The sequence below is a fragment of the Poromitra crassiceps genome (genome assembly GCF_964638095.1).
Source record: "Poromitra crassiceps genome assembly, chromosome: 12".
Lineage (NCBI taxonomy): Eukaryota > Metazoa > Chordata > Actinopteri > Beryciformes > Melamphaidae > Poromitra > Poromitra crassiceps.
Window position 1 is genome coordinate 21,321,609 of NC_139632.1, and position 16,038 is coordinate 21,337,646.

Genomic DNA, 16,038 nt, shown 5'->3' on the forward strand with positions numbered 1-16,038 from the left:
ATAATTGTGAATATTTATTTGATATAAAATACTGAAATTTACAAAATACAAAGACTTTGGCTCTTTTATGTGTGGCTTTCACTTACATTACACTTAGACATTAGTGATATTCACAGCTGAATATGGACACGTAAATGTTGAAAAGCCTATTAAATAAATCATTTAAATGAGAGTTCACAAAGTAGTAAGAAATACAACAAATATATCTTTGGAAATAAATTTTGTGCACAAAATATTGTTTCATATCATACAAAATATATATACTGTATATTTTTTTATACGGTTTGAAGTTATGTACTATCGCAAAGTAAAATTATATCATAAACCAAGCCTGCAGTATCAAACCTCTTCAGGGGCAAATTTCAATAAAAGTGCATCAATACCTCATGTATTCAGTTGACAAAAGACACTGATTGGTCAATAGAGTGCGACAGGAATGAGTCCTAAAACCCGGGAAATGTGTTAGCATGGGCTCCTTTGTCTCCAAGTCAATGGGCTTTTTGAACGGGTTTTTGTTAAGATGCCTGAAATAAGGTCTATGGATAATAAAAGTGTATGATACTCGTGGATGCAAACTCATGGAGAGTGAAAAAAGGTGACAAGATACCAGGGCAAACACAAAATCATTCACTTAAGTGCACAATTTTGGGATCAAAAAGGTGACTGTCACCTAAGGGTAACTAGTCTGCATCCCTGGATACTTGTTTAGTTCAGCAAGATAATGTTCACAAATGAACACCACTTTTATGATTTTTAAAGCGTTTTCTGGCGATCACGATTCCTGGCGATGGCATTTACGCTTAAAAAATAATGAAAGTGTTGTAAGGCGCTGACAAGGTTCTGCGCAGCCTCGACTTGGAGCCTTGCCGCCGCCAAGCGGCGACAGCGAGACTGTGCATACTCAAACGTAACTTGGCGCATTGGCTGCGGTACACGTCCAAAACGTTATCGTGCCGTTTACCAAGAACTTGCAATCATGTCGGTGGGGGGACATTTTATTGTCCCTCCATTTCAAAACTCATTCCGGTGAGCCTGCAGAAGGCTTTGCTAGATGAGGGACAAGCACTGTTAACTCATTAAGTGCCATAGACGACCTAACTCGTCTTACATAATCCAGCGCTTAAGTGCCAAGGACGGACTAACTCGTCTTACATAAAGATTTTTTTTTTTTGACAGTGGGACATCAATCAACCCCTTTTACATCTTCGAGATAACTATTTGGAGCAAGAGCATGTGTGTAATCTATTTTACCGACCACTAAGTGGCGACAGAGACCGAGAGAAGTCACAGCCACGGGACCCAAAAGCCACAAAAGCAGCCGCCTCCCGCGGAAACACACACACAGAACGGACAGAGATCCCTTCCCCCCAGAGCCGCGCAGCAACGCGCGAACACACACACACACACACACACACACACACACACACACACACACACACACACACACACACACACACACACACACACACACACACACACACACACACCGCGGAAGCAAGCCATTCAAGGAAATGGCGACGCGATTTTACAGTAATCCATTTCAGACTCGTCTTGCCCGACAGGCAAGCAGGCAGGCAGGCACGCAGACAGACAGGCAGGCAGCACAACGCGCTTCTGACACGCCCGCTGAAGCCAGGAGGAAGGAGGAGAAGACACACGGAGGGAGGAGTTTGAATGAGAGGGGTGTTTCCTGTTGTTATGGAGGAAATTACTGTTCAAAACTATTGTTTAGAATGTCTGACGGTCTTACTGATGCCAAAAATGAATGGTTAAAGTGACTGTTTCACAAAAAGCCATTTATCTCTGAATAAATTTCCAGACGCTGAAACCATGCTGTACTCAACGGCTAATATCTACATAACTACTAACTCTGCAAACTAACTCTTTTAGACAGAGAAAGCACACATTCTATTAGTTATTTTTAGATGATTGATGTTCATGAATTCTTAACAGAAAAGAATCCTCGGCTGTTCTAAAATGAGCCAGAATCGTCAAAAACACCCCTGGCACAACTTACCTACAGGAATGAAAACATGGCTGGCATTCAATGTGTTAAATGAGGAAATGGCATTTCCTCATTCCTCACAACAAGGAGTTGACGTCGCGGAGTCACATTTTCGAGGAGCTGCATGGCCCCTCCGCCGAGCTGCGCCGATAGGACGCCCAGCTGTGGCGACCCCCTCGGCGCAGTCAGCGCCGCTTTACAGTTGTGAAACTGATCTTGCTGAACACAACATTCTGAGTCACTCTGAAGAAGTGTCGAAACGTCAGTGTTTGATCTGCACCTTATAATAAACCATCTAAAGACGACCTGAGTGCTCCAGTATTCTCCTTCTGATGCTACTGTGGTTCCTCAACTGTTGGGCATCAGTCTCCGTCTTCCTAACTGTGGTTTAGAGCATTAACTTTCTCTAAGTTTGGACAACATTCTGAGTATCATAATCTGTTGTAAACCACAGCGCTTGCCCCTCCCTCATTACCACCACCGAGGTGCCCTTGAGCAAGGCCCTTAACCCCATCTGCTCCAGTGGAGCTGATCAGTGGCCAGCAGATCAGACTGTGGTTGTACTGGTCAGCTTCCAGGTATGAATGTGTGTGTGAATGTGAACAGGGCACTCCTGAAAAAGAGAGCATTGCTCTCAGTGAGACTCCCCCTGTATAAATAAAGGTAAAAAAAAAAAAAAAAAAAAAAAAAACTTATTTCAGGCATCTAAGCAAAAACCCACTGACTTTGAGACCAGGGAACGCAGGGCAATGCTGCTCTCCGGGTTTACCTATAAAAAAAACATGTCACCCCTGTGGCACTCTATAGTACCACAATACATTCAAAAATGTCGCAGGTTTTTGCAAATCAATATAAAATATAGTACATGACTTGTTACCAGAAAGCTTGTAGTTCAAGACGGCACATATATTTACATTGCTTTGCTGGTTTGGTATAAGCTAATCAAAATGCAAGTTTTACGCAGGTATCAATTGCAGTCATTTATGCAGTGCTTATGCATGCCCCAAGGAGGTAGGTAACTGAAAATCAGACATACCGGTAATTCCTTTTACCACCACAATTTACGTAAGGATTTAGGGGTTTAAAATTGTAAATTCTCAGCAGGCTATTAATTTGTTTGAAAAATAGTTCTTTATAAAATTGTTATTTCAAGTATATCGAAGCCACAATCCGGGATTTTTGAGTATATCAGTATTGATTTTATCCACAAACTCTTGAACGGAAGGACTCGCTAATGAACAATAACGTCTGCAACTTTCTGATTCCACCATAACTCAAAATACCCAGGACCATTTCCCTCCAAAGTACACTAATTATACAAATGGAAATTAACTATTGTAAAGCAGCTGGAGATAGACAACGGTCTTAAATCCAATGAAGCAAACATAGCAAAGCCATTAGAGGGGGAACAGTGGTGCCACAAGGGGAGCTATACTCCAATTCCGGATTGGGCCTTTAAATAAAAGCTTTATGACCCACCATTTCTATGGAGAGTTATTATAGAAAGGGAAATATATATTACACTATTCAACTACCGGTACATCAACAAAATACATACATTATAAGTATTCTTCTTCAACATATGAAATCTCATTTTTTCTTCCTGTCTTGGGTGCACCTTGGACAAAACCTGGAAATTTTGAAAACAAAACATTGTTCAAAAGAGGATGGTCATGATTTATCAGCGCTTGCAATAAACAAATCTAGATCAATGCCACATGGATGTGATAATGTGATTATCACAGTTAAAGGCTCTTACCATTTCCCCTTTGGTTTTGTGGCAAGATCAACACAGGCAAAGTGGAACCACTCAATCGGACACTGAAAATAAGGAAGAAGAAAAAATCTGTCAGCATTTCGACATTTGTAATCATTGATAAAAACAGGAAAACACATGTTCTGCAATTAAACAATGAATCATGTTAAAGAAAACTGAAAAAGAAAAAGAAAAAAATGTAGTATAAAAGCTTACATCTGGGTTATCGCATCCAATCATCTCTCCGTATGACACCTGATGGCACAGGCAGTATGTGGGCTCATTAGGATCCACTGGCATGTCTAAAACATCTGAGGGCTGCATGGGCAGGAGGAGAGCCTCGCTCCCATCTGGGCTAAAGGTGGAAGAGAACACATTATGAGCACCATGACAGATGGCACACTCACTACAAAGCACAAGACACGAATGAGCTGTAGACAAATTTAATGCTTGAAGTCTGAATTGTATTTCTTGAATTCAGGATTCTCAGGTCTGATACTGAGATATATATATATATATATATACACACACACACACACACACACACACACAGGTACATATATATATCTCCTTGAAAAGTATAATCACACATAGCTCTCAAAAGCAGTCCATGTGTTAAATAGGGGTGTCACAATATATCGTCCCACGAAATTTCGCGATAGTAAAACGTCACGATATGTATCGTTGAGATGAAATCTCATATCGCAAAAAAAAAAAAAAAAAAAAAAAAAAATTTTTTTTTTTTTTTTTTTTTTCCAAAAAATAGACTAAGAAACGTCTTTGTTTGTTGAAGTTCAATGTGTGGAAAGTAGTTCAGTTGAACAAGTCTCTGAAGAGACACATGAGAAGTTATACAGGAGACAAACCATTCAATTAAGTTTCTGGCAAAACTGTTTACTTGACAGGAAAAACTGAAGATGCATAAAAAATAGATTAAGAAAAGTCTTGTTGTTTGAGTTTGAAGAAAAACTGAAGATGCATAATGAGAATTTATACTGCTGAGAAACCTTTTAGTTCAAAGTAAATCTAAGTGACGGTGTAACTCATTCTATTTCAAGATAAGCCTTATCTCCAATCTCATGTTTTTTCTAGTTGTTATTGTAATAACAATTTCCCACAACAGCATGTTTTGTATTTGTGCATTTCAAATAAAATACTACTTTTCCAGTCATATATTGTCATTATTCAAGTTTAAAAAAATATTGTTAAAATCGTATCGTATCGTATCGTTATCGTGAACCCAGTATCGTGATACGTATCGTATCGTGAACTGAGTGTATCGTGACACCCCTAGTGTTAAATGGTTGTTACATTGATGGCTATTTAATTAACGGCATCGCGCGCTCGATTCTTAGTCGCTCGCCCGGCCTGCAGCTTGCATACGCAGCTCAGCTGCTGCGTGGCCTCGCCTGCTTGCTCCCTTTTATAATAGATTCATATTTGTCACAATTCATTTATTTATTTTTTATTTACAGCAGCTCCTTTCCAAAGCAGCCGGTTTCCATCCCTCTTGCTGCTGCTCCCCATTAACCTTCATGTCAAAAGTTGCAGGCAGTTTGAAACAAGCAGAACAGAGTGAACACACCCGGCAACATGCGATAAAGGCCCTGGCCGGATTCAAACCCAGGGCGTAGTTACAGTACATGGTATGAGTCTTAAGCCAACTGAGCCACAACTGACCTGTTTTTTATCTTTTTCTTCTTGGGAGAATCTTCATCTGAACCTTTCCTCGCTCTTCCTCTGGACGCACGCTTCTCTCTCAGCCCTCGGGAATCCCCCTCTGAGCAAAAGATTCATATGCATCAGTACTGTAATGTAGTACTGCGGTGTTTTCCAGTGATATGCATCAGTACTGCAGTGTTTTCCAGTGATATGCATCAGTACTGCAGTGTTTTCCAGTTAAAAGCCTTGCAGACACCCAAGCTTACTTTTTATTCCTCTTCCCTCTGGACTTTCATAGCCGCTCACTTCCAGTTTCTCCTTCAGCTCATTCTCAAAGCGCGCCAGGTCTGCGTCTAGTCTGCGGATATGTTTGTCCACCTGCAGTAAAAGGATTGCATGTGTATTTGACCCCGGAGGAGAGACCATAGTGGTCCTCCATGGAGGCCTGAGACGTACATTTGTTTAAAAACAAGATGAATTTGAATATGTGTCTGCCTGCAATCAACCAGCCACCAGAACAGCCAGAGGGAAAGAAGGAAGGAATTTCTTGATATTTATATATAAAAACTATTGTTATCATGATTCCCACTCCCGTTGACTTTTTTTCCTCTCCCGTCCCAATCATGTGAAGAATAATAAAAATGACTCCCAGCCTCTAGAATAGACATCTCAATAGTTGGGTTTCCATTCAAAGGTATCGCAAATCAAATTTTCAGAAAGTCGGCAAAAGAAAATGCGAAATAATGCGCGTTTCCATCTGCTGCTATTATGCAAATTATAGAGCTGTCAATCACCTCGTGTTTGAGGCTGTCTGACCTGCTGATCAGCTGCGAGACCCGATACTTGTCATCTTGAGGCAGGCAACGACCAAGCTCTATTAAACACATCTAACGCTATTCATTTAAAGTTTCTTGATGATCTACAAGTAGACAAAGCGGTACCAATAGGGATTTCTGGATTACCAGGTGCCGCTCTTCAACTGAGCAAGTACAACGTTATAATCCACGGAGCAGATAGTAAGTGAATACAACTTCATTAAATTCTAGAAGTGAGTCGCCTTAAAGTTAATATCCCAGTCTTCTTCTGTTTACCATGGCAGGTATTGTGCTGCGTATTTACCATTATTTACCGTGTGTAGCTCTATTGTGTAGGCTACATGGCATGTCATGTCAAGGCAAACTGCGTGGTTTTTGAATGGACAACGGAATATAGCTTAATCCATCCACTGCACTTATCACATTTCCTTCTATCGATACACCCGATTTTTCCACCTCCCTCAAGCGTGAAAAGGTTTTTGCAAATTTTGCAGTGTTTCCACTCTGTTTTTTTATGTGCAAATTTTAATTTTGCATAAAAACAGGTGGATGGAAACACGACTAATGACATAGGAGCCAGGTAAGAGTGAAAGGAAATAAATCTTAACTGTGACCAAATGGTTGTTTGGAAGATGTTTCTCACTGACCATTTCATAGGTCTGCATGGCAAGCTGTACTTTGTCATCACTGAACTCTTTGCACTTGCTGTATGCATTTTGGATCTTCTGGAGATGTTCCACTCTCTGTTCTGAGGCCAGGTTCTTCACATTGGCTATGTACTCCTCTGCCAGCTTGTCAATCTCTCCTTTTTTCTCTGCAGAGAAACAGCGGGAGAATGAGTGCTGAAAACATTCTCAACGGCACAATGCTAGCAGGGGTGTGGTAAATACAGAGGTGGGTAAACTACTATCCAAGGTGAGTAGTTTACCCACCTTGTTTTTCCTCATTGATTATTACAGTTGATCTGAAACTAGGCGAGTAAACTCTCAGCCTCATTTCAAAGAATAAGAATCAGAATATCTTTTGCCACAATATGCAAGATGACATATGAGGAATTTGTCTTAGTCCATGTATATAGCGAGGCAAGTATGCAAGAGGTGGGTAAACTGCATTTACCCTCCACTATGCCCCTGAATGCGAGTGTACATAATAATCACAGCACTAATACAATTACTAAACTGTAAACACATGGTGGATGTAAAATGGTAAAGTACAAGAAAAATAGATTTTAATCTGTATTCCACTTAAATGCTCATAATTTCATAAACTGAAATTAAATTTCAGTATCACCTTCAGTCCTATTGTCCAGGTCCCGCATCAAAGTAAAGTTCCTCTGTAGTTCACATGGTAGATTCTCAATACCTAGACAGGAGTACAAGTCAATGTAAGATTATGTTAGTGTGAGGGGTGGGCGGACGTCCCGAGGTTAGAAACAAGCACACCATCTCACTGTTGTCAAACCGTGTCGTGCTTCTCTGTGACGCACTTCAAATATCCCGCCCGCTGCTTACGGGAAACGCGGTCACCAACAAGTTGCAAATGAGATTAAGTTGTTTGCTAAGCTAAAGCAAGCGTAACGCTAGGCCGAAAATAACTACAGACTCCGTTAAAGTCACAGAATCTGCAGTTTCATTCAAATGCAAACTATAGGCAACTAACTAAAGATAACCATATACTAGCAGTGCAACTAATAACTTAGCAATGTTAATGTATTTATGTGCAGGGGCACGAATTAAGTAACGGTGTTTTTATATCAAAACGAGATTTTAAGTTCCAATAATCGCAGTGCTAATATATTGAGAAAGCATAACGATCCTTGGGTGCATGCAGCTACGAAAATATTTGGGAGAGTAGAGGGTTTGCGTAGCGCCCCTATCGAGCTAACGAGCTAAGGTTAACAGCTAACGTTATGAGCCAAGTACACTAGTGACAACGTTATCAATTCACCCAGCTAACGTTTCACAAGGGGAAACAAGTCAAGTGTTCGATACAGTGTACAATACAAATGGTGCAAGCTGATCAAACAATTAATATCAACAGAGTAGCCTACATTCGCTAGATACTACTTACTGTCAAGGTAATGTTCCAAGTATATTGCCGTCGCCATTTCAGGTTAGCTATCTAGCTAGCCTAGCTTGCCACTGCGTTATCTTCCAAATTGGCCAGGCTGTGAGGCAACGTACTGTCAATGGAGGCAACCAGTGCGCGCGTTTTGTAACTCGGGGTTGTCCGGACCAGTGGAAGTTGTCCATGCTGGCTGTAGAATTGTCGCTCCCTTGTAGGATATAGCAGATTCTCTTGCAAACCTATGTAAAATTAATTACTGGCTAAAATAGCTTATCTTAAATATTAATAGAAAAAAGGACAAACAAATGTATTTCGTTTTGCTACATTAATGAATACGTTTCAAATTCCTAAATGAAAGGTAAAAACATTTCTAATATTGATCAATAGGCCTATATCAATATTATCTCTTCCAATAAGGAGCTGTGAAAAGGAGTATCAATTCAATTAATTGTTTCATTTTTCCGGAACAGCACTGATTGTTGGTTTAGTATATCTAAAGTAGGCTCATTTTCTGTAAAGTAATAAGCTCAACTTCACTTTACTTTCTAAGCAGTTGAGTTGTCCCCTTCTGTTCCAAATCATATCCAACAACAATCTCTTGAAGTTAGAAATGAAAACAATTCTGTGAAAAACTAAACTACATACTGTCATCTTTCCGTGGGGTTGGGGGGGGGGTTGCTTTTTTCCGCTGCCTACACTCGATTGATTTACAACAGTCAGCTGATTGGTTACGTCATCGAAAACAAACACGCCAGCCTCTCTCCAAAGATTGAAGCTTCGCGAAGAGGCTCGGAGGGCGGGGCTAAAGACTAATGCCACAAGCGTAACGGATGCTCTGTCCTGTCTATCGGGTTCAGTCAGGCTATCTGTTCAGGATTTTCGGCTCCTAGCAAGTCATCTTCTTTTTTAGTGTATCTCAGCTCATTGTTTGCTGTATCTGATCCAGCTTGGTATCCAGAGACTGTCACTTTATCAACCTTCAATAATACAGATAATCAAGCAAGTAACCCATCTAGCCTACATTTACGATTTTTATTGGTTAAGATTAAGAAATACATTATTAGCTAGGTTTGCTAGCTACACGTCTTCACCGTACAAAGTACCTGATAGACAACTCTGCTAACTTGATAAACGATAGGCCCAGGCCGAAGAAACGTCTTGTCGATTTCTTCAGCAACATGTGATCATTTGAGTTACTGGTGTTTACATTTATTCATTCCACTTTGCGTAGCTTTTTTTTTTAAATCAAGATGGCAGAGCTCTTGCTAATCTAAGAGAATGTTGATGTTGAGAATCGTTGATGAATTTTTTTCTTTCTTTGCAATGAAGACTACTAGCTGTCATAGCTGACAGCTGTCATAGCAAATTAATCTTGTGGTAATTATAGTGATGAACACATTTGACAAATAAAGGTAATCACTCATATACTAATTTGCATTCAGCACTCTTGACAGTCTATTTTATTATGGTCTAAAATTACCAACATGGACTTGCACTGATACTAGTGTGGAGGGTTAGGTGTTAAACTTTAAAGCACGTGCCACAGCCAGCCACAGCCCATAAACATAATCTTCCTATTATGTTTCATGGATTGATAATGGTTATGTGACTCTAATTCTTTTTTTATTATTATTTTATTCTTCTTCTTCAGGTGTTGCTAAGATGTCCATTGTGAAAAGTGGTTGGCTACACCGGCAGAGTGAGTATAGGCCTACAACAGCCACAGCATGTTGACATCAACCTTTAATAAGTGTTAAGAAGATGTAAAAATACATATATGGTAAAAATGCCGTCACAATGGGTACGAGTTCCCGTATAAATAATGTTATTTTTGATTGAATTTGACTGCAACATATCTCTGTCAGGTACCATATTGCGTCGGTGGAAGAGGAACTGGTTTGACTTGTGGGCTGATGGACGACTGGTGTTCTACGACGACCAGCAACGGCGAGACATGGAGGATGACATCCACATGAGGGTCGACTGCATTAACATCCGCAGCTCCAATGCATGTCAAGGTACTGCTGCATGGTGTCGTCAAATCATGTTTTGAACACCAACCTGTGCTTCTGTTTTCTAATTCCCCCATCTTGGCTGTTTGTCATTCTGTGCTCAGACCTGAACCCGCCGGAGGGGAAGAGGCGTGACGCCCTGCTCCAGATCGTGTGTAGAGACGGACGGGTCATCAGCCTCTGTGCGGACAGTGCAGATGACGCTCTGTAAGACAGCTCACATGCTGTTTTATGTTCTGGTTGGCCTTATGTCAATGTCGATGAATGATTACCTTTTCTCCATGTTGTGTCTTACATTTGTTTCAGTGAAGTATAAAGCTCAAATGTTTTGCTAGAATAGGTATTTTGTTATATTTTCATCATAAATTTAGCTTCAAATCAGTTGCCAATTGAAAGGTTTTCTGCTGTTTGTTTCAGTGCATGGACCATGGCACTCCAGGATGCTAGAATTAATGCGGTGAGTTTTTGCTACGTCTTTGATTTTGATTTGATTGAGTAACATTTGTCAAACCTGAAATTCACTACTATTCGCTCTTTTACTTCTTTGGCCAAGCTTCATATTATACATTTTTGTTTATGATCATTCTCAGTTTGCAGGTAAGGTAGCCTAATTGTTTTTATTTTGTACTTTTTAGTTGGTCAATCCTCAGGTTGGCTATGCACCGGAAGTGATTGCCTCCGCTCCTCCCCCCTACTCAGAATATGCTGCTCCCCCTCAGGTAAAGTCAAGAGGATAAACAATGTGAAAATGATTATTTAGCTAGAAGACTAATAAGCAGGGTGGGAATTACATTAAATTGCCCCTCCCTCTGGCCGTAATGCCCTGAGATCCCTAAGGCCACATTGGCAGTGCCCTGCTACCAGCCTGCTACTGTCAGTTGCTTTAAAAGCATCAGTGATCTCAGTTTAATGTAGCCTGCCCTATGCAAAGGATGTGTAATTGGCTCATTTTAACACACATTTCAAAAAATCGCTCTTCATGATGTCAATAGAGCAATGGCCTTTCTGCCCTGGCATGTGGCCTTGTGCCCTAAAAAATGTGCGATGCCGAAGCCCAGATGGCCCTGCCCCTAAAATGATGAAATTCCCACCCTGCTAATAAGCATAATAAGTGAATTTATTCAACCATCGTCAAAGATAGTGCCGAAGATCCGGATGTGGCGTCAGCCAGGCAGGATGATCGAAGAGCAGTGGTCTGCAACCTTGCCCTACTCAGGAGCCACATTGACAAAAAAAAACAAGAGTTGCAAGAGTCACAATCCAAAAAAGTCCCTTTCCTCCCTCTATTTTTATTTATTTATTAATTTTAAGTAGCCACAACTACTTAAGCCACAACTACCCATAAAGGAACCGCATGTGGCTCTAGAGCCTCGGGTTGAGTATCACTGCAGAGTATTTCGGTATTGGAGATACGATGATGTGCTGGAAATACCCGATTTACCTAGTATAAGTCCAGATCATCCCTGGCTGACGCTACGTCCGGATCTTTGGACCATCAATTCTGGATATATCTTCTTGAAATTTGAAAAGTGAATAGAAAATAAGCTTCGGTTTCAGCAAAAGGCCTTCCTCAACGCTGAGGAAGGCCTTCGGCTGAAACGTTCATTGTTGCTGCCCTGATTGAGGAACAATTAAGACCTGTGAAAGGACATTTGGAGTGCTGGCATTTTTCTCACTACTGAACTCTTTGCTTGCCCTGCACCCAAGTGAGTTTTTAATCTATTTTGAGTGTGCTCGCTACCGGTGAGTTTCTAACATAATGTATTATAACATTATGTCCACCACTTATAATACTTTAATAAACCTTGTTATAAGTTGCCATGCATTGCTATAGCTTTCTATGACCCCTTATAAATGCATTATTATGTCTTATGAATGTGCTCATGATGCATTATACAATAGACATGACCTTCATAGAAAGTGTTACTAGGGCGTCTTTCTAGAAATCCATCTTCTTTTCAGCAAAATCCATCAAGGAAGAGGCAAAGATAACACGTTCTCCACCAAAAGTAGAGCAGAATGCAATGCAGCCACAGCTCGCATTTTTGTAGATCTGTCATCAGTAATGTGGCAATGTGTCATCATCAGTAGATATCAGTGAAATATCACACCTCTCCGACAGCAAACCACACCATTGTTCTTTTACCGCTCTCACTGTTTAACTGGAGAAACTTACTACACTGTCGTTATTGCTCTCTGCACTCCCCCCCTTCCCCTCTTTCACTGGGGATGTCAGAATTAATTCTGGGAAATGTAGGAACTCACCAAGTTAAGTAGACGTATATGAGGCAGGTCCTGGAATACCCTGAACATAGCAAAGTGATGACATCTACTGTAACAGTGTAAGAGTATCTGAAGGTGAATTTTTCCAAAATAACAAATCATTCAAATGTCTTTTTTCAACTGCTTCCTGCATATTCGCTTTAATAGTAGAATACGGGATTCCATCTTATGACATAATTTTGCACGACTTACCCCCCCCCCCCCCCCCTCTCTTCTGAATTTTTCACCAGGTCTATGCCCCAGGCCCTTATGGAGACTATGTTGCACCTCCACCTCATGCTACACAGATCGTATACTCCGCTGATGGGCAGCCCTATGCCGTTGCATATCCATATCAGTACCAAGGTGAGGAGAAGTGCATATCATCCCAGTGATGATTCCAGGAGGAAACCATCAGGGAGCTATAGAGAGCTCCAGGGATGACGTATTTTTGTAGGCTGAATGCGGAAGTCCCGAACTTCCTGGTTCTTCACTGTTTCTGTCTATGGGATTTTTGAATGGGTTTTTGGCGCGATGCTTCAAATAATGTCTGTGGGCAACGCAAGCTTAATCAAACGCAAACCAAGGTTCAGCGGGATAATCTTCACACATGAGGACCACTTTCATGAGTTTTGAAGCGTAACTGCAAGATGATGTTACTAAACACTGGTTCGCGTTTGATTAAGCCAGCGTTGCCCAGAGAGATTATTAGAAGCATCGCGCCAAAAACCCATTCAAAACTCCCATAGGCGAAAACTGTGAAGAACCAGGGCTGTTAACATCGATGATTTCCGGACTCGTTCCTGGAGCTCTCTATAGAGGGTATGCATGTGATGTCACAGAGGCAGAAGTCACTGTGGGGTCACGCCCACTGAGTCACAGCAAGACTGAGCTTGAATGCAGTAATCAGCCTAGATAACTGACACCTGCTGCTCAGGGAGGAACTTGACACTCATTTTGACACTCAATCCCGATTGAGGAGGCGTGTTCCAGTAGGTGTGCATAGTACCCTCTATAAGGCTGCACTTATGAAGTCAACACTGACACAAAATACGATACCCTAAAATGAAAGTTGAATTGGTGCACAGATTGAAAGTGAACAGCGGTTACAAATGACTGAGTGCAATTAATCAAACTGAAGTTGTTGACATCGTTTCTTTTGTAACCCTCAAAATTCTGATGGTATTATTTATTCCACACCCAAATCTTATTTTAAAGCAGACTTTCTACAAATAAATTGTAAATCACTTCATCTCTTGAGAACTTTATATTTTCAGCAAGTTTATATTTCAGTCTGGCAGATGACTTGAAAGTGAGCCACGTCTCTCCCGCTGTAGTCTCTTAGAACAGACGAGTTGGCTTCCGCAATTTTCAAATGCTTCCGCCATACCGTCTGTACTTCGTGGCGGAGAATCATGCACCAACCGGAATGGGAAGTAGAAAGGCGGGTTTTCCGCTCATTAGTCCGATCAGAATGGGAGAAAGGCGGGTCTTCCGCTCATTAGTCCAATCAGAATCCAATATGCCGCATTTTTCGTGGACACACGTGTCGTGATTGGTCGGATTCTGTCGAACTTCTTTCCTGTCTGAAGGTTTATTTCCCAACTTCCTTGTGCATGTTCTGGGGGTGTAACGTACAGACTGTATAGCTGCATTCGCCGGATGTAGATGAGACAGTCTGTTTTAAGAGACTACTCCCTCTGTGTTTTGCAGGTGCGTACGCCACATCCGGGGCCAACCACGTTATCATCCGAGAGCGGCAGCGTGACGACGGTGGAGACGTGGCTCTGGGCATGCTCGCTGGAGCGGCGACGGGCCTGGCACTCGGCTCCCTCTTCTCTGTCTTTTAGTGTCGTCACAGAAACTGTAAGCTTACTAACGTACATGTAGTGGCACACCATATCCTGTGTCTGCAGCATTTTGGCTTCTTCTCTGTCCCACCACACAGAGATGGAGTGATGGGTCTGTGTTGGGGCTACTTCCACCTATGAAGCATGACTGTGATGTACCAGTGAATTACTCCTGATGTGTCCTTACCCAAAGGCCTCTCTATATACTGTTAGCACTTTATAATTCCCCGCTTGATGTGGCAGTTCCTCACTCGCTTTGTTTTGTTGCAATATGAATGTACTCATCCAGAAATACAAAGACTTATTTAAAAAGTGAAAGAAAAGATGCTATTCCTTTCAAGTTATGTACATTTCAGGTCCTCTCAGCAGATGTCCCCAAACAGTTTGAGTCACATCTGAGTTTGTTCCCATTTCATTGAGCACATTTGTCCTTCACCTTTGCTATATGATCTTCGTATTATTTGCTTTTGTGCCGGGTTTTTTCCACCCACTGTCTGTATGCTTTACCTTTTATAGAGACACTGTGGAGCGCGTCATCATTCAGAAACCACGCCCAAAACGGGGGGAAACAACCCCCCCCCCCCCCAATCCTGGCGTTCTCCTATGTCGCGTGAATGAACACTCCAACTTACTTGACAGCTAGATCCACATTTTTCTTCTCGCCAATTCTCAACGTCTGCGCAGCCCACCACACAACAGCTTTTAGCTATGTTTAATTCAAGGAAAATGACGGTGTATGGGAGTGAATGGAGAGCTTTCCCCTGTGATGGGCGTGGCCTATTTCATGCAGCGTCTCTATTACGTTTTATTTTAACCCACATGTTTTGTTTGGCTAGTACTTTGGTTGTGAATATGCAGTGTTTCTCCAGGTTATCTCTCTGTGGTGGCGACGGGCCGGGCTGAGAGTTGTGTGGTTTAAAGAGTGTGCACTTGCAAAGTAATAATCACTGTTAATGTCAAATAATTCTGTGGCTGTGCTTTGATGTGAAAAGGGACATCACTCTTCAACTCTTATCATTTATTTGCATGCCATATGTTGGGTCTTTTTTTTTCACTGGAAGGGCAGCTGTTGAACCATTCTGTTTATTTCATTTCAACAATGTCTGAATTGATACTTAAGGTTTTATTTGAGTAGACTTGGTCAGTATGCACAAACACTGATCAGGTCAATCAGTCTTTTGAGGTTTAATTACATTTCAGTTGGCCTTGACTTATATTCCACACTCCAATGACTTGAACGTGTTCAGATTTTGCCATAATTCCTGTTATTTATGATTGTAATGGTTCACTTAAAAATGGCCATATGTGCTCTATAGAAAAGGCATAGAACATTTGTAGTGTTTTTTTTTTCAAGCCGAGAAATTGCATCTCTCTATTACTTAGATTGAAGACTCATATCTCCCAAGGATTTCAATTAAAAAGCCTATCAACTTCTGCTAGTAGCATAACATCAGTGTCCTTTTCCATGGGTCTTACAGGTGTTTGAAGATGTGAAATTAAGTTAAAACCTATGATTCTTCTTTCATATGTATTAATTATGAATTTACCTGGCATTTGAAGTGAAAATATGACCTTTAGCTAAAAGATGTATTTTAACTACTAAATATAC

General features: G+C 41.1%; 2 protein-coding genes across 2 annotated transcripts; one reads left to right on the forward strand and one right to left on the reverse strand.

Moving 5' to 3' along the window:
* Positions 1-9: 9 nt before the first annotated feature.
* Positions 10-8,380, reverse strand: ing5a (inhibitor of growth family, member 5a). The gene is made up of 8 exons (XM_083647425.1): positions 8,309-8,380; positions 7,529-7,600; positions 6,886-7,052; positions 5,690-5,801; positions 5,442-5,541; positions 3,978-4,116; positions 3,765-3,826; positions 10-3,635 (listed from the first exon to the last, which is right to left on the reverse strand). Exons 1-8 carry the CDS (start codon positions 8,343-8,345, stop codon positions 3,596-3,598), a joined length of 729 nt encoding a protein of 242 aa, XP_083503551.1. The 5' UTR covers positions 8,346-8,380; the 3' UTR covers positions 10-3,595.
* Positions 8,381-9,214: 834 nt separating this feature from the next.
* On the forward strand, positions 9,215-16,032 carry plekhb2 (pleckstrin homology domain containing, family B (evectins) member 2). The gene is made up of 8 exons (XM_083647775.1): positions 9,215-9,304; positions 9,957-10,004; positions 10,171-10,323; positions 10,422-10,524; positions 10,735-10,774; positions 10,953-11,036; positions 12,831-12,945; positions 14,293-16,032. Exons 2-8 carry the CDS (start codon positions 9,968-9,970, stop codon positions 14,427-14,429), a joined length of 669 nt encoding a protein of 222 aa, XP_083503901.1. The 5' UTR covers positions 9,215-9,304; positions 9,957-9,967; the 3' UTR covers positions 14,430-16,032.
* Positions 16,033-16,038: the final 6 nt, after the last annotated feature.